Source organism: Vulpes lagopus, chromosome 11, assembly GCF_018345385.1.
Source record: "Vulpes lagopus strain Blue_001 chromosome 11, ASM1834538v1, whole genome shotgun sequence".
Lineage (NCBI taxonomy): Eukaryota > Metazoa > Chordata > Mammalia > Carnivora > Canidae > Vulpes > Vulpes lagopus.
The window spans coordinates 7921133-7942059 of record NC_054834.1 but is presented as its reverse complement, the minus strand read 5'-3'; the positions used below and the strand labels follow the sequence as shown (position 1 = coordinate 7942059).

Here is a 20927-nt window from a genome sequence, read left to right as displayed (position 1 = left end):
TTGTCTAAGCCCACCTGACCTAGTGCTTTGAGTACTCAGTCTATGCATTTGTCCAAAGCAGGCCTACCCCCATTTGGGGGAAAAGCAATGGTGGAGATATGGGGCTATCTGCCAGGTGATGCCTGGTAAGGCCAGGGATAGCAGTGCCACAGGGCACTCTGTGGAGAAGCACCCAGACAGCTAGTCTGATCCACAGCCCAAGGAAGTGACATGAGGCCCAGACACGGAGGTGAGGTGCTGGGGGAGGCAGGACGGTGAGGCTGACGGTGAGTACTTCAGAGAGGCTAAAGAGGTCAGAGGTAAGCCCTCCTGAGAAGGCAGAGGCTGTACCACACAACTTAAATCCGGCTGTAGGTTTGGTTGTTTCTCAATTAAGTTAAACACAGAGTGACCATATGAGCCAGCAATCCCACTCCTAGAAATATACTCCAAAGAAGTGAAGATAGTGTTGAAACAAAAACTGACCCACGAATGTCCAAAACAACATAACAGCTAGTAGGTAGAAACGATCCAAACGCCCATCAACAAATAAAAGGATAAACACAATGTGGCCAAGTCATACGATGCAACATTATTCGGCCATAAAAAGGAACACTGACACCTGCTACAGCATGGATGGATCTCGAAAACGCTGTGTGAAGTGAAAACAGCCGGACACAAAACGTCATGTATTTTTTATTCCACTTCCATGAGATGTTCAGAATAAGCAAGTCATCCATAGAGACAGAAAGCAGGGAGTGGTTTCTCAGGGGCTGAGGAGGAGGAAGGAAGAGAAGTGACTGCTTATAGTGGGTACAATTTCCTTTTGGAGCGAAGAAAGTATCCGGGAGTATGTCGTGGTGATGGTTGCACACAACTGTGAATGGGCGAAGTGGCAATTCATTGCACTCTTTACAATGGTCACCGGGAGTATGTCCAGTCTCACCCTTTCTATTCAGATAGTAATGGAAATTCAAGCCACAGCAATTAGGCAAGAAAAAAAAAAAGAAAGAAAGAAAGAAAGGCATCCATAATGGAAAGAAGTAAAATTGTCTCTGTTTGCAGATCACATGTTCTTTTGTATAGAAAACCCTAAAGACATCACACCCAAAAATCGTCAGAATGAATAAATGAATGCAGAATGCAAAAAATCAATATACACAAATCAGTTGTGTTTCTATACATTAATGATGAGCTATCTGAAAGAGAAATGAAGAAAGCAATCCTACTTACAATGGCAACAAAAATATGAAGTATCTAGGAATAAATTTAACCAAGAAGATAAAAGACGTGTACACTGAAAACTATAGGATATTGATGAAGTAAATCAGAGAAGATACGAATAAATGGGGAGAGAGCCCATGTTCTTGGGTCAGAAGAGTCAGTATTGCTAAAGCATCCATAGCATCCCAAGTCATCTGCAGGTTCAATGCACACCCTATCAAAATTCCAGTGGCACTTTCCATAGAAATAGAAGAAATTAACTCAACATGGATTAAAGACCTGAAGCCATGAAACTCCTCCAAGTAAGCATACAGAAAAGGCTCCTTGACATTGTCTTGGCAATGATTTTTCTGGATTTGACACCAAAAGCACAGGCAACAAAAGCAAAAATAAAGAAGTAGGATTACATCAAACTAAAAGACTCCTGCGCAGCAAAGGAAATAATCAACAAAATGAAAAGGCAGTCTACAGAATGGGAGGAAATATTTGCAAGCCACGTATCTGATAAGGGGTTAATACCCAAAATAAACAAGGAACTCACAGAACTCAAGTGGGAAAAACCGAAAGACAAATAATGCGATTTAAAACTGGGCAGAGGACCTGAATAGACATTTTTTTTTCCCAAAGAAGACATACAAATGGTCAACAGGACGTGAAAAGGTGCTTGGCATCACTAATAACTGGGGAATGCAAATCAAAACCACAATGTGATACCATCTCACACCTGTTAGGATGTTTTATAAAAAAGACAAGAGATAACGCATGTCGGCAGGAATACGGAGTAAAGGGAGGCCTTGTGCGCTGTCGGTGGGAATGTAAATCGGGGCAGCCACTATGGAAAACAGTACAGTAGCTCCTTACAACATTGAAGACAGAAGTCCCATCTGATCCAGCAACCCCACCTCTGTGAATACATCTGAAGGGAGTAAAACCGTATCTCCACGATGTATCTGCATCCCCATGTTCACTACAATATCATCCACAATAGGCAAGGCCTGGAAACAACCCAAGGGTCTGTCAACAGATGAGCAGATAAAGACAATGTGGTACGTATAAGTATAAGTGACCCTTGAACAGCACAGGGGTTACGGTGCTGACACTGAGCACGCTTGAAAGTCCAGGTATAACCCCTGACCTCCCAAAACTTGACGACCAATCACCTACTGTTGACCAGAAGCCTTATTGATAACACAAACAGCCCATTAAACACAAATTTTGTACGTTATATGTATTACGTACTTGCCATAGGGAAGCTAGAGAAAAGGAAACGTTAAGGAAATCATCAGGAAGAGAAAATACATTTACAGTATTTATTGAAAAAAATCCAAATATATGTGGACTGTGGCATTCAAAACCATGTGGCTCAAGGGCCAACTGTGTGTGTGTGTGTGTGTGTGTGTGTGTGATGGAATATTATTCACCCATGAAAAAGAAAGGAATGTTGCCATTTGTGACAACAGGCCCCGAAGGCATCACAGAAGTGAAATAAGTCAGACAAATACTGTATGTGAAATCCAAAATCAGGGAAAACAAAAGTCAACCTCAGAGAAACAGAGACTAGAAAAAGGCGGTTGCCAAGGGCGGGCAGGTGAGAAACGGGGCGATGCTATTCACAGGGTACAAACTCTCATTTATAGGATGGGTAAGTCGAGGACCCGGGTGTAGCCCTGGTGTCTGCAGTTAACACCACCATACCAAGGACTTGAAATCTGCCAAGAGAACAGATCTGAAGAGTACGTGAGAAGGATAACCGTGAGGCGACGGATGTGTGCATCGGCCGGGCGCTCATCATCTCCCGACACACACGTCTATCAAATCATCACTTACAAAATACACAGTTTCATTCATCAGCTATACCCCAACGGAGCTGCGAGAAAGAAATCAGACAAATGGTAATTTCATGCTGTGTGTTTTCCATCACTTTTTTTTTTTTTTTTTAAGTTGAAAAACCGACAAACTGAGTCAACAGGGGCTGCAGCCAGGTGAGGGCACAGGCCGGGCCCCGGAGCAGGACCGCCCTTCCACCCTCCCTCCTGCCGGGGCTCTCCTGCCTCCCAGCAGAAAGGAGAGAGCCAAGGAGCTCGAGTGTCAGCGTAATATAAATTACGGCGAGGGAAAAAACAGAAACAACGTGATGCATGGCTGAGGATCTAAAAGAGGAATGTCCACCATTGTTTGTGATTATGGATCACATCACAATCTAATAGCAATTTTTATTTAATCAATAATTTCCATGCTGAACAGACAGCCCTGTTACAGAGAATCGACAGGCAGGTACTGATAGCGCCAAGCCTCGTTATTAATCTTTCCTCCGCCGGCTTATCAGCCAAACTACTGTAAAAAGGCACCACCAAGATGGATTTTAGAAGCCACCTTTCTCCGCTTGTCCCTTTTCTTTTCCTCTCTCCTATAACGGATCACATGATGTAGACTCCACATTTATTTGAGTAACCTGAGGCTTGAGTGGCATGAAAAGGCAGTTCACATTAAGCAATTTCACAAATCAGTGGGACCTCGACCATCGCTCTGGGTTGGCCATTATAGGCTAATAAATCATACTTTCTCTTTGAGTTGTCAATCGCCAAAAAGCTTTGTACAAACGTTGGCATCTGTAATTCCGTAAAGGCTTTTCATCTTGAAATAAGATGCTCTAGACTGATAACAAGAATAATCCCCTCTTGATCAAGAAAAAAAAAAAAAATCTGCATTTTAGCAATTAAAGCTCCTGCCAGAAGCCAAATGGCTCAGTACTGAGCCTCCAGTGAGGTTTATCTCCACTAACCACAAGGAGAATACGGCAGGGTTGTGTTGTATTCGCCGTAGGACTGCTTTATCTTGCCCTGGGCACTGCGCCATCTCTCCCCAGGCTGGACGGCAGAGGAAGGTGCGAGAACTTCTGCTCCGTCCCAGAAAAGCCACGGGGAAGAGGCGGTTCTTCTGGAACCAGGGCTCTCCTGCCCGGCCTGGGGAGAGGGCTCGGCCGGAGGACAGAGGCTCACCTCGCAAGCAACACCAGGTGTGTGAAGGTGGCGAGCAGGGGACAGGTGAGGCGGGACCAGGCCCGGAACATAAAGCGGAGCCATCCGGTGACACATGACAACAGTCGTGTTTTCCTGATTAGGAAGACACATTTCCAGAACCTCAGATTATGATGCATTCGGAACTAGAAAATTAGGCACACCAAAACCCAAGAGAATGAAAAAGACAAATATTAATAATCGCAATAAAGCGATCACCAAGTGGGCCCTAAAGTCGTTAACAGTGCGGCCAACCTTCTTCCATAGTCACCAGAGACCGTTCTCCAATGACCCTGACCAGCCTGCTTGACAGAGACAGACAGACAGACAGCAGAGCGCTGGGGCCACCAGGTAATGAGCCCCGGGGGTGTGCACACAGGACACAGGGGCTCTCTGGGCAAAGCCCCGCTCCAGGTGCCCAGCTGGCGGCCCACAAGTTTCTGACTCTCTCCCAAGGGCATCTACAACGAGACACAAAAACTGTCACCGTGGAACATCTCCAAACTCTCCTCCCAAGTTTTAAGAAAGAATTTAGAATAATTTCCACTCCAGAGTCTCATTTCTGGCCCTGGCCTGTTCAGCACATCGCTGGTACAGCTTCTGGGGCTCGATCCTTCTATGGCTCCCACCAGCTCCCACCTTCCTTTCATCAGAAACCTCTGATTCTCTTCACTCCACCCGGTCCAGTTAGTCAGACTCCCAGAGTGCGGCAGGCGGATCCCAGGGACCCATCACCTGGGCTTTACTCTCGCTTCCTCTTGCCCTCTGCCTTCCAGGAGCACTCTGGTTCCCCATCAGTGCACTACTTCCCACCCTTCACCCCCAAAAGCATAGAATGAGTCATGCCCTCATTATATTTCTAACCCCACAAAGTGTCAGGACCCCCAGCCTTTTATTAGCCACTATCGCAGGTAAAATTCTCCTGTACTTTCTGCTTCCATTAACTTGTTCCTACTGTGTTTTCCCCATGGGAGCGCCAACACCTCTCTGCAATGGTCTCTCCCTATTTAAATCTACCTGTTTCTTTGAGACCGTGTTCAAACCCACAAGACTTTTCTCTTGTGACTTGAGCAAATTCGCCTCACCTGTTTTCCTGCTGCTAGACCTCCTTGGTCCTCCCAAAGGCCTTGCGCACGCGTTCCCCTCACTCCCAGACATAAAAGATATGTGTATTCGGTCCTGCTCCCTCCCCTGGCCCTGACCAGGACCCCAGCTGTGGACGTCAGACACACAGGAGGCTTTTTCCTCCTACCACTATGCTTGCAATTTAGAGTTGTGGCCGCCAGGTGGTGAGGACGCATCGTACAGGTGAAGTCACCAGCCTACACAGGTGAGCGCCTGCCCCTGAATCAATGACAAGCACTTTTTTTTTTTATTTTGATGAAGTCTTTAAATATTCTCTTTAAAAATATCTTAATGAAAAGCCTCCTTAATCTCTCTATTCTTCAATTAATTAGGTTGATCAGTACTACCGCTCCTCATTCTCCCTTCTATTTGAATAATGCTTTAGAATTTACAAAGGCGCAATTTCATTATATGGTCTCATTCTCTCCCTACCAGAAAAATTAAAAACCCTGTGAGGAGAGTAAGGTGGGTATTAGTATCTCCAATTTACAGAGGAGAAACTGAGGACCCAAGCTTTAGAGTGACTTATTCAGATTCAGGAACAGTTCTTGGCAGATCCTGCCTTCCCCCACCCCCATCACTCACTGATTAATGCTAGTTTTACTGGTAATTGGGTTGGGGGGATGGGAAGGGTGGCTAACATTTAAGGCCTTGGCCTCTCTTTTAAGGATATGCCACTTATGGTTCTCTTGCCAACACTAATTGTTCTGGAAATGAAAAAACAAAAAATCATCTGTGGCAGTATTTAGCTAATCCCAGAAAAGCCTAAACGTCCCTGAATCCTCAGAGAAGTCCTTGCATTAGAAAATTGCTTTCTGTTTCTGGAGTTCTGGTTTCTGTCAAAGCAGGAGCCTGAGCTCCATGCTTGCCATGATCTCAGAAGCTGAAGTCTGAGTGACTTCCCTTGGTCTGCAGGGAAAAAAAAAACAAAAACAAAATACGAAACAAAACAAAAAAACAAAAACAGTGATGGAATTTCTTCACTAAGACAAAGGACTTGGCTGGTTACAATCCTTGCTGAGAAGTACTGAGTGCCTGACCGAACAAATGTGGCTTTAAAATAAGCTCTGGTGACTTGAATACATGCATACACACATGCACACACATGCACACGCATGCATACACGCAGGTGTGCACATACCACACGCATACACCCCACATACACCCGTGCATAAGCACACACACAGGCACCCCACATAAATACCCATTAAACAGCCTTTTGTTAGAGACTAACAAGTTCACCTTTCCTTTATTTTTTATTCTTATTTTTAAAATATTTAATTTATTTATTCATGAGAGACACAGAGAGAGGGGAGGGGCAGAGACACAGGCAGAGGGAGAAGCAGGCTTCATGTGGGGAGCCTGACATGGGACTCGATCCCGGGTATCCAGGATCATGCCCTGGGCTGAAGGCGGCGCTAAACCGCTGAGCCACCCGGGCTGCCCATCACCTTTCCTTTATAATGGGAAAATTCTCCAGCACACTTAAGGAGAAAATTTGTCGTAGGTCACAAATATACGTTCTGGGGGGTTTTGTTTCCTACACTGCAAGAGGAAAGATTTGAGACGGAAGAGGGGCCAGTTCTGCCCTCCTGAGGGGACACTTGGCAATGTGGGGAGAGATTTCTGGTCGTGACAATGGGGTAAGATCCGTCCTGGGATCTAGTGGGCAGGGGTCAGCAATGCTAACAGTCCTACAGCTAATGCAAAGATTCTCTACCTCACTGTGTCCAAGGTGAGAAGCCCTGGTGTTGGGCGACCACCAAGGAGAGCTTCCAGGACATCAGGACAGGAGAACACATAACAGCCCGAGGCTCTGAATCTCAGCCCTGCATAAGGGAGAATAAGGAAGGATCTCGACCTGGAGACCCCGCCAGAGCTCTTCTCTTAGGGGTCCACGGACCAGGGGCCTAGTCAGCATCTTTATGCTGTTATTAATTTCACGGTGACCTGCCGACCCAACGCTGCCCACATGCCAACCTAAGTCACGTTTCTATAAGCAGCGTGCGTGCACTTAGCTGCTGCTGCACATCTTCACACTTTTCGTGCTGAGAAAAAGAACCACGAGCATTTTACTGAGTATAATTTTTACCTAACTCCCCCACTGTTTTATCACATAAATGCTAGTATCATCCTTATTTCAGAGAGGGGGGCTGTGATGGGTCTAGGGTAGGGAGCGGGCTTTGAACCCAGGCCTGCCAGGTTTGAAAAGCACATTGTACTGTCACAGGAGAACAGTGGCAGGTGCTATTTATTCTTAGGGCGACACGATCACCATCATCACCATCGCTGTCATCATCCTCATGCCTCAAAAGCCAACCCCCACGCTTTGCTGTGACCTCACCTACTCCCACCTGTTTCCCAAAGTGCCTGACGCACTTCTCCCTCCCTCTGCTAAGCCCCCAGCAGCTCAACGACACAATCTTGGCTTCATTAGGGCCTACCTCAGGTGCTATTCACTACGCTTTTAGGTTTCTTTGTCTCCCCCTTTCCCCTGAGAACGAGCAGTCCCAGGAGGTCTGGTCTACGTTGCGCTGGCAAGTGTGCCCAGCGCAGAGCCGGGGCAGCGGGCAGCCTGCAGGTGCTCCTGGCCATCTCCAGGGAGGATTTGAGCGAAAGCCTGATGGGCCACTGTCAGCTCATCCTTTTCCTGATACACAAGAAGACACCCTGTGCTGGCAAGACCTGCTACAGGCAAGCACATTTGCCCGGGGTACAGCCCAGCCCCAAGTGACGGTCATTCCTTCTTGTGTGAATGTTCCTGTGGAGAATATTCCAGAGACTTTTACCTAAAGTATCACCCAGAACTGATTTGGAGGGAAATCTTCCCCAAATGGTGAAAAGCAGTTACTTGGCTAAGAACTCTGATGGAAGGATTCCGGGGGGTACAGTGGATCACTGTAGCCGGGGTACGCCATGGCAAGACAAATTTAAGAAAGTAACACATTATTCTGTACCGGCCACATGTCACTCAAAATACTCATTTCTCATTCTTCGTTCAAGGGGTCAGAACCCTTGGCAAAAGGGAAATCTTTAATAATTCCATGATTACTCATGTAATTAATATACAGCCTCCGAGAAATATATTAAATATAATTATTCTGGAGGGCAGGATACGGAGTGGAAAAGATGGCACGCGACCGCATTCTCCAAAACCCCGCCTGGGTGCGCCCGTTTCCTAACCTACCCCTCCCCACGTCCCCTGCTGCGAGGTGGGGGACTCAGCACAGCACCCAGATGGCCGCCAGCCAGTAAGTGGGCACTTGAGAGGAAACCCGCTTGCTGTCCCCATCCCGAACACTCTCTAATTCAAATCCTTCACTTGCTTTTACTAAAACAGGTCCAAGGAGGTGAAATGGGTTGGCCAAGTCCCATCCATCAGTCCTGCACTGGGAAGAACGGGGTCCCAGCCCCGAGTCAGCTGCATGTCCAGCAACAATGAATAGAAAAGCCTAGAGCCGGACATGCAGAAGCACAGACCCCACAGTGCCACTCCCCTCTGCTCCCCGCCTCAACCCTGCAAAAGCAAATACATAAAACAAAGAGAGAGAGGAGGCCACTCTTCTCAGCCCTCTGTCTGTTTCTCATTAGGCCTCCTGCATGCCATCTCCGTTTGGCCTTGGATGTTGGGGAGGGCATTTATTTTCACGGCTGTTTCACAGTATGATAAGTGAGAAAATAACGTTCTAGAGGGTCAAATGTTTCCAGGGAGGTCATCCTGAGGGTCAGGGCGGAGATGGGGCTGCCACTCAGAATCCCGCTGGCCCCGGGAGCCCACACAGCCCTCCGTGCCCCCCACTCAGGCTCTCTTGAGTGCTCTACGGAGAGTATTTCTGCAGGTGCAATTCAGTCCCTAACTTTAAGAAAGAACGTGACCCTTGAGGCGCAGTTGTCAAAGGACGCCTTTGAAGTTTGTGGTTCTCAGCCTGCATTTTACATGCAGTATTTCCAAATAATTAGAGTCACTAAATTAACTAGCAACTCCATGTAGGGAAAAGAAGATCAAAATCTCCACTCATTCATTTGACGTTTTATGTGCACACAAAACTAATTTCTGCCTCGTATCTGAGACCCCTATCGCATCTTACACTCAATTTTCTCTTAGGTAAGGATATACAATGCAACTTGGGCAAAGGGATCAAAATTAGATGGAAAACATTTAAAATGCAAATTTAGGATCATGGTATTAATATGAAAATAATGTCTTCAACACATCCTAACTTCCCCGCGTTTCTATGGATGCACCAATTCTTCACAGATTAGATGTGCCTTCTTTACATCTAAATCTCTAGGATATTAAAAAGAAAGCCCTTCGTTTTCATGCTGCCTATATACAGAATTTGTTTTCAAACGGCAGCAAAGGTGATTATAACTGTATTCTTCTGATAAAGGAAACGACAGCATGCTTTAGAGATCAAAATTCGCAGCATATGAAAGCATTTAAAATCCAAGTAGGTGGTTAATCACTCTACAAAAAGGTGAATTTCTGACACCAGGCTTAAAGGATACAAATGGAGCACAGGGACTTATATGCCACCCAGTTGAAGCTGGGGCTGATAGAAACACAACTCACGTTCTCTGCCCTTCGGCCTCACTGGCAGGAGACGACACCCACCGCGGTGGACCTGCCTACAGCCCTTGCTGCAGACTCATTCTGCTGGGGATGGTGTGGGGAATAAAACTGGTAAAAAAAATAAAAAAAAATAAAAATAATTTGGGATGCCTGGGTGGCTCAGTGGTTGAGTGTCTGCCTTCGGCTCAGGGCATGATCCCTGGGTCCTAGGATCGAGTCCCGCCATCAGGTTCCTGCAAGGAGCCTGCTTCTCCCTCTGCCTATGTCTCTGTTGCTGTCTGTGTGTCTCTCATGAATAAATAAATAAATAAAAATCTTCACAAAAATAATAATTTGGCAATTTATAGACCTTAGGAAAGAATATTATGTGTGTTACTTCTCAAACAGAGAGATGGTTGCTCCACTGAAGCAGAGGGTAGAAAAGCACAGAGATAGCTAACAGGTGGACGTTAGGGATGGTGATGAGACTTTCTTTTGGGTCCCAGCACTGCCATTTGCCACCATCACCAGCCACTGAGCAGCGGTGACCTGCACTGAGGGCTGCCCTTTCTTCACCTCCAGTCCTTCTCTTCTTTGGCAAAAGCCTCTCAGAATCACTGATGGGGCGCAGGAGGTCACTAGGGAACACAGCACGCACGTTTCAGCGAATGCATCCCACAAGCGTGGGCTCAGGCTGCACAATATTTCAGACGCCTTGCCCCTCCTGGGGCCAAACATGAGACGTGGTACAAGGAGAGAAGGAATGCAAGCAAGAAATGGGGCTCAGGAGGGTCTGGAAGCCTCTCCCACCCATGAGAGAGGCCAGGCCTGAGGACAGAAGCTGAGCTTTTCGCAGGCCAACAAAAGCTTCAACAAAACAACAAAACCAGAAACGCCTCGAGAACCGATATTCTACGACTTCCAGAAATAAATGTAAAGATTCGCATCTTTTGGGAACATAAAATGCGCAACAGCAAAAAAAGAGAGTCTAACTAATTTGCAATTGAAGGGAAAATGTGGACCTCCCCACTTATTTTGAGGTGTGAGAATACACGCTTTCGGATGCCCAGGGAAGACAAGGCGCTTGCATCTTGACAAATCAATAATAAGTTCAGCCCTACCCAAAGGCGCTCTGAATTAATTTTCAGATGGCACCTCCTTCTTACTCCCTTGTTGCGCTTTTAGCGGACACCAAGAAAGGGACAAAGTACAACAAAAACCTAACAAACCCAACAAAGACGTGGTGAACCAAAACACACATCTATCCTCTTCGCTTCTGGGCACGGAAGTGAATTTCTGACAACTTTAATACTAACTTGGGAGTAGCCAATCCCACTTACAATGATCATGCTGGGAAGAGAAATTAATTAAACGTCTCCGTGATAAAGACCCCCCCCTCCCAGCCAACCCAGAATAAACACGCAGTTGGAGGGGGACACGGCGCTTGAAATAAAGGAGGAAGAAGGGGAAGGCAACGTTCAGCCCATCTGTTGGGACAGTAATAGGACGAGGTAGTCTTTCCAAGGGAACACGGGGCACATTACGCTGGAAACGAGACTACCTGGCGGGCAGAGCCGGCGAGTCCCTAATTCTCCTCTTCAACTTTGCGATTTGCTAATGTGAAACATATGTCTCCCTTCTGCACCCAGTTCAAATGACTCTGGAATCCCAACCGTGCAGCTCAGCGACTGAACCAGAACAAGGAGAGAACTTGTCAGGATTTAAGAGCTTTCAGCAAAGCCCTTCAATTGCAGCCAGCACCCTATTCCACGGAAGGATATCAATTATAGATAGTGACTTGCTTTAGCAGGCAGTCGGGACTGTCAGACACTAGATAGACAACCATGAAGAATCATGAATCTTTCTATTAACTGTAAGAGGGGGAAAAAGAATGGGTCATGGCTATAAATAAGGCAAAGCATCAGAATGCTTTAACACCTTGCCTCTTGGTCGCATGTAGCATGAAAATGCAACTAATTCACAGAATGTCGTCTCTCCGAGGAAAGCCACGGCGACAGAAACAGTTCATCCTTCCCTCCGTCCCTAAAGAAGTAGGTTGCAGAACTGGTATATTTTTTGTGTTTCCGTCTGCTACCAAAATGATCAGGTGGACGTGGAGCCATTCTTTCAATCGGCAAAAAATAAAGTGCCCACGCTCCCCCAGGCCACCGCTAACGCCACCAGATACACCCACGGGGAGGAAGGTACCCGTACGTCAGGCAAGGGGCAAACTCACCTTGAACACACAAATCTGGACTCTCCACACTTTGGGTAACAAGCAAAGAGGGTGGGAAATAGTGCTAGAAACTGGTGGTTTTATTGAGGTGGTTGCAAGTTCTATAACTTTAAGCCATTTAACGTACATACTTTATCTCAGATTAAAATTAATATCATGAAGGTAATATATTGGATTTTCTCCTACCCCTGACATGAATTCCTTCTGGCTGATTTGGAATACAAAAATTTCCACGGTACACGGATTCATTCTTTTTTTTTTTTTTAACGGTAAGGCCCATGACACAGTGGTCATGTAAGTTGATCGTGTAAGCAGATCTACCCTAAAACCACTCAGATTTCTCTCCCAAAACATCATCACTACCTTAAAAGCTTTTGCCACAGAGATTAACTACACCTCCAAGAGCCGTGGTCTCTGAAAAGCTCTCACTCTTAGGTGGGCAGCAGGGAGGTTACAGACGCTACCTCAAACCTGCTCCTGCTCTCTAATGAGGAGCTTGATTCCTTCCAACTACAGGCTCAGAACAAGCTCCTTGCTCCATCAGGCACCTGCTAACAGCTGAACCATCATCACAAGCCCCCCTTGGAAACTACAGTGACTTATCCTCAGAAAAGGCACCAGGGGACAGCGTCACCTCTCAAGAGGATGTTTTTCAAGAGCAAGCAGCATGGGCAACGTCTCGTTCACGATGGCAGTTTCCATGCAAACAACTCCTCACGTCTGACGTTTACTCACTGTACCATGAAGGGTATTCCTGGCATACTTGCCCCCTCCGGGACTACCTGCCTACGCTAAAAGAAACATGCCAAGCTTTTTCCCCCCCCCTTTGCTATTACCATGTCTCTGGTTTCCATTAAGACTCAGCAAGCAGGAAGGGCCATTAAGTGAGGCCTGGCTTAAAAATAACACTTGCATCAAACTAGAGAGAAAGCATCGAATTAAGGTCATGGAAAAATCTGGAAATACACCTTGATTAAAAACATTCGACTTTCTAGGTTCTTGCTGTGCTGAGGAATCTAGAATTCTTCCTACACAATTATAAGGAGACATGGTTAAAAAAGGAATGGGCCGGGGAGAGAACCGTGCTGATGTCACGCTGGCGCCTCAAAACATTCTGCGCATCACGGATCGCAAAACCTGGCAAACCATCTACTTCACACTTCGACGGGCCGGCGAGGTGTGGACTACATCACAGCACACGGGCCAAGTTGCAGAAGACACCCTGGAGGAGCTCACGCGGCCGGTGAGAAAGGCGGGGTGTGTCAGGAATGGTTATCACTGCAGCGTCTAAATGGAGAAGGGTTATCAGGAAATAGGGATCATCCCAAATTAAAAGTTGCCATAAAGGAAAAGAGAACAGGGTGAGCATGTGCGGTGGGTGTGCAGGGGACTCACAACGGAGCGCCTCTGTCAGATGTCATGTCACGTAAAAATAAGCTGACCAACCGGCCACACGTAGCAGGCCGTCCTTACTGCCTCGATGGGACCCTGCGGCTTCGTAAGTCTCAGTTACAGAGCGGCCCTTCCATCCTCTGGCGTGAACGACAGAGCCAGATCCAAAGAAGCCGTGGCAAAGGAAGTGTGCCTAGCCCGGGACGTACATGCCCGTGGGGGTGGGGAGCGCACTGCGTTACTGGGAATAAAAACCGGTAAGACGAGGCGTGACCATGCTGCAAAAATACACGCCCCTGAACACATTCTACAATGACCCATCACTGTCCGTGGGACTACCCACCCCGCAAATGGTTGGCCTTACGTCAAGGAGCCATGCTAACGGCTTCCCCAGGCCTGTTCCTATCCCACCTGGAAGACTCATGGCTGGGTAACATAGTGGGACGTTCCCACAACCCTGCAGGTTTGGAGGAAGACTGCAGAACAGGAGGAAAAACAAAAAAACAAAAAAACAAAAAACAAGAGGAACCGCCCCCCCCACCCCGGCCCCCTCTACAATTTTTCCTACCGTCGCTGGGTATAGGAGAAGAGAATCAAACTTGGTTAAAAGGTTAATAATAATTCATGTCCAGCTTACTATTACTCAATAACCATCAAAGACGCTAACTCAAAATAGTGTTTTCGGGCTTACAGGATCAGAGTCATTACGCTCTCTATTGAAGACTTTATTGAATTTTACACTAAGCTTTAGCTGACTGAACAGGTCAAGCACCCGGGCTCAGAGTTTTCTTTCTTCTCAGAAAGTCATAAAGCCCGTTCCCGTTTGCAACGCTGCTGGCTACGAAACCTGACTCAGTGCAGGGTCAGGGCCAAGGTCACGTGGCTGCAGAGCCCACTGCCCGGGCCCCCCACTCACGTGCACCAGCTGCTCCTGGGTGTCAAACTCCCGCGTGCAACCTTCCCAGTGGCAGTTGGTCTCATAGATGACTTCGGGCTCTTGTTTGCTTTCGTCTCTGTCGCCCTCTTCCTTCACCAGGGTTGTTCCCTCTGGCTGTTCCTGGCAAGGAGGGGAGGCGAGGTAGGGTGGGGAGGGAGGGGAGAGGGGGAGAAAATCAGACACAATAGAAGGAAAGATAAGAGAAAGGAAAAACAAAAGCAAAAACAAAAACAAAACTTCCATTGGTCTTCATCCTGAGGCAATTTTTCAGTGGAGGGGGGAAAAAATAGGAGCCCAGGTCAATCAGCTGGATTTTGTGAACAGAAGTAGTCAAACATATGGAATCATTTGTGTGCATGTTTTCTGATTTACCAACTATGTCTTCAGAGGTTGTTAATTTGGGATTTAGGAACAGTCCAAACCGTAACGGTGATAAGAGGCTGAGACCAAACTTGGCCCCTGAACACGAGGGAAGAGAGAAATGAGAATGTCATCCCGAAAGAGAAGCAATGAAATGAGGTCGCGTCGTCTTTACCCAAGAGACTGGCCTTTGCTCTTTCGGTTAGATTCTTTCTAGTGTATTAATTCGTTTATCCTCATAGTTTGGAATCAGGGAAATGGTTGACTAGGAACTCTAACTCCGCTTTCCCTGCCTCTGGAGACTGTGAGCCGCACTCTGTGGGCCTCAGAGGGATCACATCTTCCTGGTTCAACTTCCCATCTGCAAGGACGTGGCTCGCTGCCCAAGAATCACAGCATCTACAGCTTGGCGGCGGAGTCTTTTCTACCCTGAGGTAGCTTCAGCAATAAAAATGCAAAGAATTTCCAGAATTCTGGGAGATGATTAGGTGCAGATTCAGGATCTCATCTGGGGCAGGGTGACAAAAACTGTATTCAAGTGTTTAGGCGGAACCAGCCGGGCGATTCAAGAAGGCTGGATTTCAGAACCTATGACACCCACTCATTCCATCCTCAAAGCGCTCACTGGAAAGGAAATCTGGGTGGAGGGAGTTGGAGCTTGGGGCTGACGCAGCCTGGACGTAGAAAGGTCCAGATTCTGTGGATGTCCAGATTCCTGTCCAACCCCTATTTCTGGGAATTAACACTCACTGACCTCCTTCCTGTGTCAGGCACAGGGGCCCTAGGAGACAGTATTACAGGCGTAACAAACACATCTTAAAACTGAAGCTTGGAAGAGCTAAAGGCCTAAAAGCAGAGACCAGATTGGAATTTCTAAACCTGCCCTTTCAAGACTCTGGTTAAAGGACCAGAATCTAACTGGCATCAAGTTAGTTTAGTTGTGCCTTGATCCATCCCCCCGTTCTCCAAGCTCTCCCGGCAAGTGGAAAAAGGCAAAATAAGAACAAATAAGACTATGGTCAGTGTAAGGAATATCATCAACTCTGCCCAGCTCGGGCTTAGGGCCAGGAGTTTTCATTTCCGGCCCGAGACCAGGGCTAAGGACCGAGGCTTGGTCATACCAGTGATCAGTCACAAATTAATCCCACCACTTAGACCATGAACTACAGTTCCTACCCCGCACAGTGTTTTTGTGTTTGCTTCTGTGTTAGAGAAAGAGACTGAGTCAGACTCCGTAAATGGCCTTGTGTCAAATGCAGGGTATGGCCAAGGGCCCAGGCCAAGAACACAGTGGACAAGGAAACGCTGTGAGAGACATCATCCTGGAGGAACCAGCTGGCCGCCAGAGCCCCGGTGCCTCACCTGCTGGCCCCGTGGCCCCGGGCTGGGTAGGTCTTCATCAGGTTTGATCTTGGACCGCTTGTTGTGCATCAGGTCACCAGTGCTACTCACAGCGGACTCACTCGTTGGCTTGTTCTGCTGGTCACATTTGCAGGGACAGGGACAAAAACAAACAAAAAAACACAATAGTTTTGATCAATGAGTGGACTATAGCTATACCATGGAACTGTATACTGTATATAACATGAAACTGTAGACGAGCAGGCCTCTCTGGAGGCCTAGAGTCCTAGAACAGGACTCTGATCGCGCCCCATCCCATGACAGCAGAGCTCAGAAAATGTGTTCGAAGCCAGAGAATGCATCCATGAGGCAGCTCCTTGTTTTCGATTCATGAGTATAAACTCCTCATGGCTTTTTCAAAAGCTAAAAGAACAGAACAGGGGGCCTGGGCTTTAATGAGCTCCAATAGTGTTATTTAGAAGAACAAAGTTGCGAGCTGGGTAGCAAACCAAAAGAAAGTTTGCAAAGTTCTTTAATTAAGGGATTCAGATTCTTCTCTGAGCCGTATTAGTGAGGAGACAAGAGCAGAGGGCACAGCATAGTTTGAGTCTTCCCGTGAAGTATCACACGATTCTAGGCGCCAGTGGACGGTCGCCAGATGAGAGCAATGCCTCCATGCAACGTATGGGTTACACAAGCACCGGACCAGAGGGAGCCCAGCCCTCATCAAGCAGCCCGCCTTGCCACCACGGATGAAATGACTCTGGGGGAAGAAGCCACTGTTTAACGAGGACCACACACATCACATGGTCACCAACACTGGAGACTGAGGCCCAGGGTTAGGACGACGGCAGTCTTAAAGCCACGAGAACACCTATGTACTGGGCATGGTCAGAGCTCAGGGGGTGGTCGTGCTCTCCTCTAGGACTACCAGATGGTTGGGCTCATCGAGCTGTCTCTCTCACCTGTGAGGACTCAGAAGGGCCAGAGGTGACCTGGACGGGGTTGAGCACCGTAGGGATCCCAGGAATAGGCCTCTGCGTTGGAAAAGTTGGAGCAGGGTGGATGAGCGGAGGGCTGTGTCCAAAGGCCGAGCCTAGGCTCTGTTGTCGGCTTAAGATTTGCTGATGCATGTGGAGAGACACGGGTGCAGAAGGGTAGGTGAAGCTCAGGGCAGGGCTGCAGGTGGGGAACAGAGAGTACAAGACTGTCACTCGCACAGAGCGCAGACTGCCTTGGGCACGTCGTGGCCGCGCCTCTGTACCGGTGTTATTGCCATCCCCAAATGACGTCGGGTCTGTGTGTTCAGATTAGAAGGTTAAAACGGTTACTGAGAAACATCCTGGATGCTTCCAAGGGGAAACGTGGCTCCTAAGGCAAGACACGCGGGTGCGTGCGCCCAGACACACAGACCCGACATAAGACTCGGCACAACGGAAACAAAAGGCACCAGCTCAATAACAGCTATTTATTGCAATAACAAACTTTATATAAAAAAGAGAATGGGTGACTACATGCTTTATAGTACTTTTATTGGCTCTCACTGCCGTATGTTGCTGTGCATGGACCAATTCCTTTAATCTCGGCTCACGCTGCGTGCTTTCATATGTCTCCGGATCTTATTACAAGAGGAAGGAAAATCAATTGGTTAAATGTGTTTTGAACACCATGCTTGTCATATCACTCATTTGTTTGTAAAGATGGAAAGCTTGGTTCATCCAGAATGCCACCTAAAGAATTTCCATCAGTGCCGTCTGGTTACAGAAGCTGATGGATTAACCTCTCTTGGCTGAAATCGGTGATCAATGGGCTTCGGTAGAGGAATATTCCAGTGGGAGGGCACAGCTCCCTCTCCCAGCTAAAGAGCAGTAAATGTCCAGGAAAGCCCATTATACATGCTAATGCCTGTCACCGCTTCATTACGCCCCAGCACCGTCCAGCCTCCAGTGGGCCTCGAGGAAGCCACACTATTACCTGAACATTTCTCGGCGGGCAGACAGTCCCGAACCGTTCTTTGTGCTGGCACAGTTTAGGAATCAAATCCTCTTAAGAGAATGAAGGGTTCTCGGGGAAATGCGTGAAAAACTGTAATTGCATTCATGAACATGTCTTTCTTAAAACATAAATCAGTGGCAAAAAAAAAAAAAAGAAAAGATGGATATTTATATATATTTGCTCCGTCCTGCTGTGTAATACCCAGAATCAGGGTTTCCTGTCATGTCAAAGGTAGGATTCATGCAAATTTCCAATCTGGTGGGTTAATTACTATTGCTGGTAAGCGCATTAGCTGAGAATATAATAATTACAATAACAAAATTCAGACCACTTCAACAACTTTGGGTAATAATTCCGAAGATATACTCCGTTCATTAATGTGACTCCACATTTTGCCTATTTGACTACAATCCATGAAAGGCGGCTTCAATGGGATTACATTACTATTATTCCTACAGAGAACCTTGCATTACAATAGCTTGCCCATTTAAGACTGAATATCATTAAGAATACCCTCGGAGAATTTCACCCAGCTTGGAGGAACCCTCCTTTCATTCCGCATTGTAGTTCTGTAATAAAGGCAAGCAGAAACAGGGTGAAAACAGTCATTGTTCATGGCAAGTTAGGGAGAAATCAGTAATAATATTCCGTTTCTGCAGTGCTATAGTTTCTGCCCGTGTTTCCGAAAGCAACCGTGAATGATTACAGCGAGACTCCGCTAAGGTAGCTGTGTGGATGATTGATAGGGCATTAATCAAAAGATGCATATCTGCCCCAGAATTTGTTCACAAGCTTTCTTCTAATAGCTGATTTCATGTTCACTGAGCTCTATGCCAGTTTGTCCAATTTATTTTTCAGTGTACAAGCCATTCATCAAAAAACACAATGATTTAACGCCCCCCCCCACCCCTTTCCTTTTGGTGAATGGGTATTACTAAGTCCAAGTACCTTATTCTGCTCATTAAAAAAGCAAAGACCCAAAGACCCCACTCCACATACATTTGCAATGTGACACAGAGTTTGCGGGAGCCTCCGGACACCTTTCCAGAGTTTCCTGAGCTCAGGCCGGCGTGGAGGGGGCACCTCCGGCCCCTTGCACGTCGGATGCGGGAGGGCACCGCATCGGGGGGCTCAGCATGCCAGGACCCGATTAAGAGTCGAGGCCTTCAGAGGAAAGATCCCACAAGGCAGGCGATGCTCTCGGTGGCCTGTTTCAGCGATTTACCGACGTCCACAGCCGGGCAGGACGGGTCCGATTTTACTTTCCAAAAGATGTCAGAGGGAAGGAAAGCAAGTTCCAGCCTCGCCCTGACCTCAGCAGACTCGGGGAAGGGCAGGCACGGCTCTCGACACATCTGGGGGCAGTCGCGTCCCCTTGCGGGGAGAAGCAGGTGCCAGGAATACATTCTCCAGAATGCAGGGGCTCTCGGCTTCCAGGGGACACGATGGGGCTCGCCTGGCCGCTTATTCCGAAGGAGCCAGCCCAGCCACGCTGTCCCCCAGGAGTCCCGGGCAGGGGGCCGGGTCCCGCCCCGCACAGCCCCGCGCTGCCACCGGCTCCTGGAGGTGCCCGGGCGGCGGGCTGCTCCTCTGGGCCACAGAGCCTCTCTGGAACTCGAGGACCGTCGCGGCCCCTGGCGCTGTCACGGCAGCAGCAAGGATGGGGAGCCCAGCTCCTCCCGCTCACCGGGGGGCATGGAGGTGGGGGCGAGCAGAGGCCCCCCACGCTGGTCCTGCGGGGTCCCTGCTGAGCTCAGCACGGTTGCCTCCCTTCTGTCAGCTGGGCCTTAGCTAAACTGTCACCTCCTCAGACAGCGAGGCCTTCTGAGACCCAGGCCCCCTCGGAAGGAGCCCCTCCGATCACCTGCTGCTGGAGGACACTGCTGCTCCCTGGCCACACCTGCGCTGGGCCAGTCACACCCTCCCTCCCTCCAGACCCTGGTGTCCCAGGGAGCAGGCCCTCGGTGCCTGGAACACGGCCCAGCACACAGCAGGTGCTCAGGATTGAGCCAGTGAGCCGCCGGCCTCTCCTTCAGTCTATTAGTTCCCAGTTACTGCTGCGACAAATTATCACAAACTGAGTGGCTTAAAACAACACACACACACACACACACACACACACACACACACACACACTACCTTACTGGCTCATGAAACCAGCCCTGGGTGCTTCTGGAGCCTACAGGAGTCCTGCCTCTTGCAGTTTCTAGAAGCTGCCTGCATCCTCTGCTTGTGGCTCCATATCACACTCCCACCTTCCTCTTATAAGGATGCTTTTAATTGCATCAGGGCCACCCGAATAATCCAAAATAATCTCCTCATCTCAAAATCCTTAACTTACCATGGCTACAAATGCCCTCAGGACGAGGACCTCTTTGGGGGCCTATCAAACTCCAAATACTCAATTCAAAGAAAAATACGTTTTCTTCCGAAAACTGCCACTTGGCGATGTGTCTATAAAACAATATAAACAAAGCTAGTACCTAGATTCATGTCTTTCTATAGAACTTTAGGGACTGAGGACAGTCTTTGATGATTGCAGAGGTCGGAGTTAAGAAGAAAAAAAATAAATCCCACCTTTAGAAGTCCTGAAGAGTTTATGTATTCATTTCACAATTTTCTAGAAATGTAAAGTATTGATATTGTTGAGAGTTTTTATAAATCTCTTCTTCATCTTCTAAAGGACCTTAAAATCTTGGTCCACCTGAGTGCTGTTACCTCAAAGCCTTTTACATTTCTGCTCACCCTACTCTTTCCTGTGGATCACAT

General features: G+C 47.8%; 1 protein-coding gene across 4 annotated transcripts in view; it reads right to left on the bottom strand.

The window, feature by feature from the left end:
• GLI3 (GLI family zinc finger 3) overlaps positions 1–20927 on the bottom strand; it is a 269322-nt gene that overhangs the window by 47452 nt on the left and 200943 nt on the right. For 3 of the 4 annotated variants that reach the window (XM_041722637.1, XM_041722638.1, XM_041722640.1), the window contains 3 exons: positions 17129–17342; positions 16185–16301; positions 14442–14582 (listed from right to left, as the gene is read on the bottom strand). In XM_041722637.1, the coding sequence (XP_041578571.1) occupies positions 14442–14582; positions 16185–16301; positions 17129–17342 (472 nt within the window). The remainder of the gene's footprint in view (positions 1–14441; positions 14583–16184; positions 16302–17128; positions 17343–20927) is intronic. The other variant, XM_041722639.1, reaches the window with a different exon arrangement.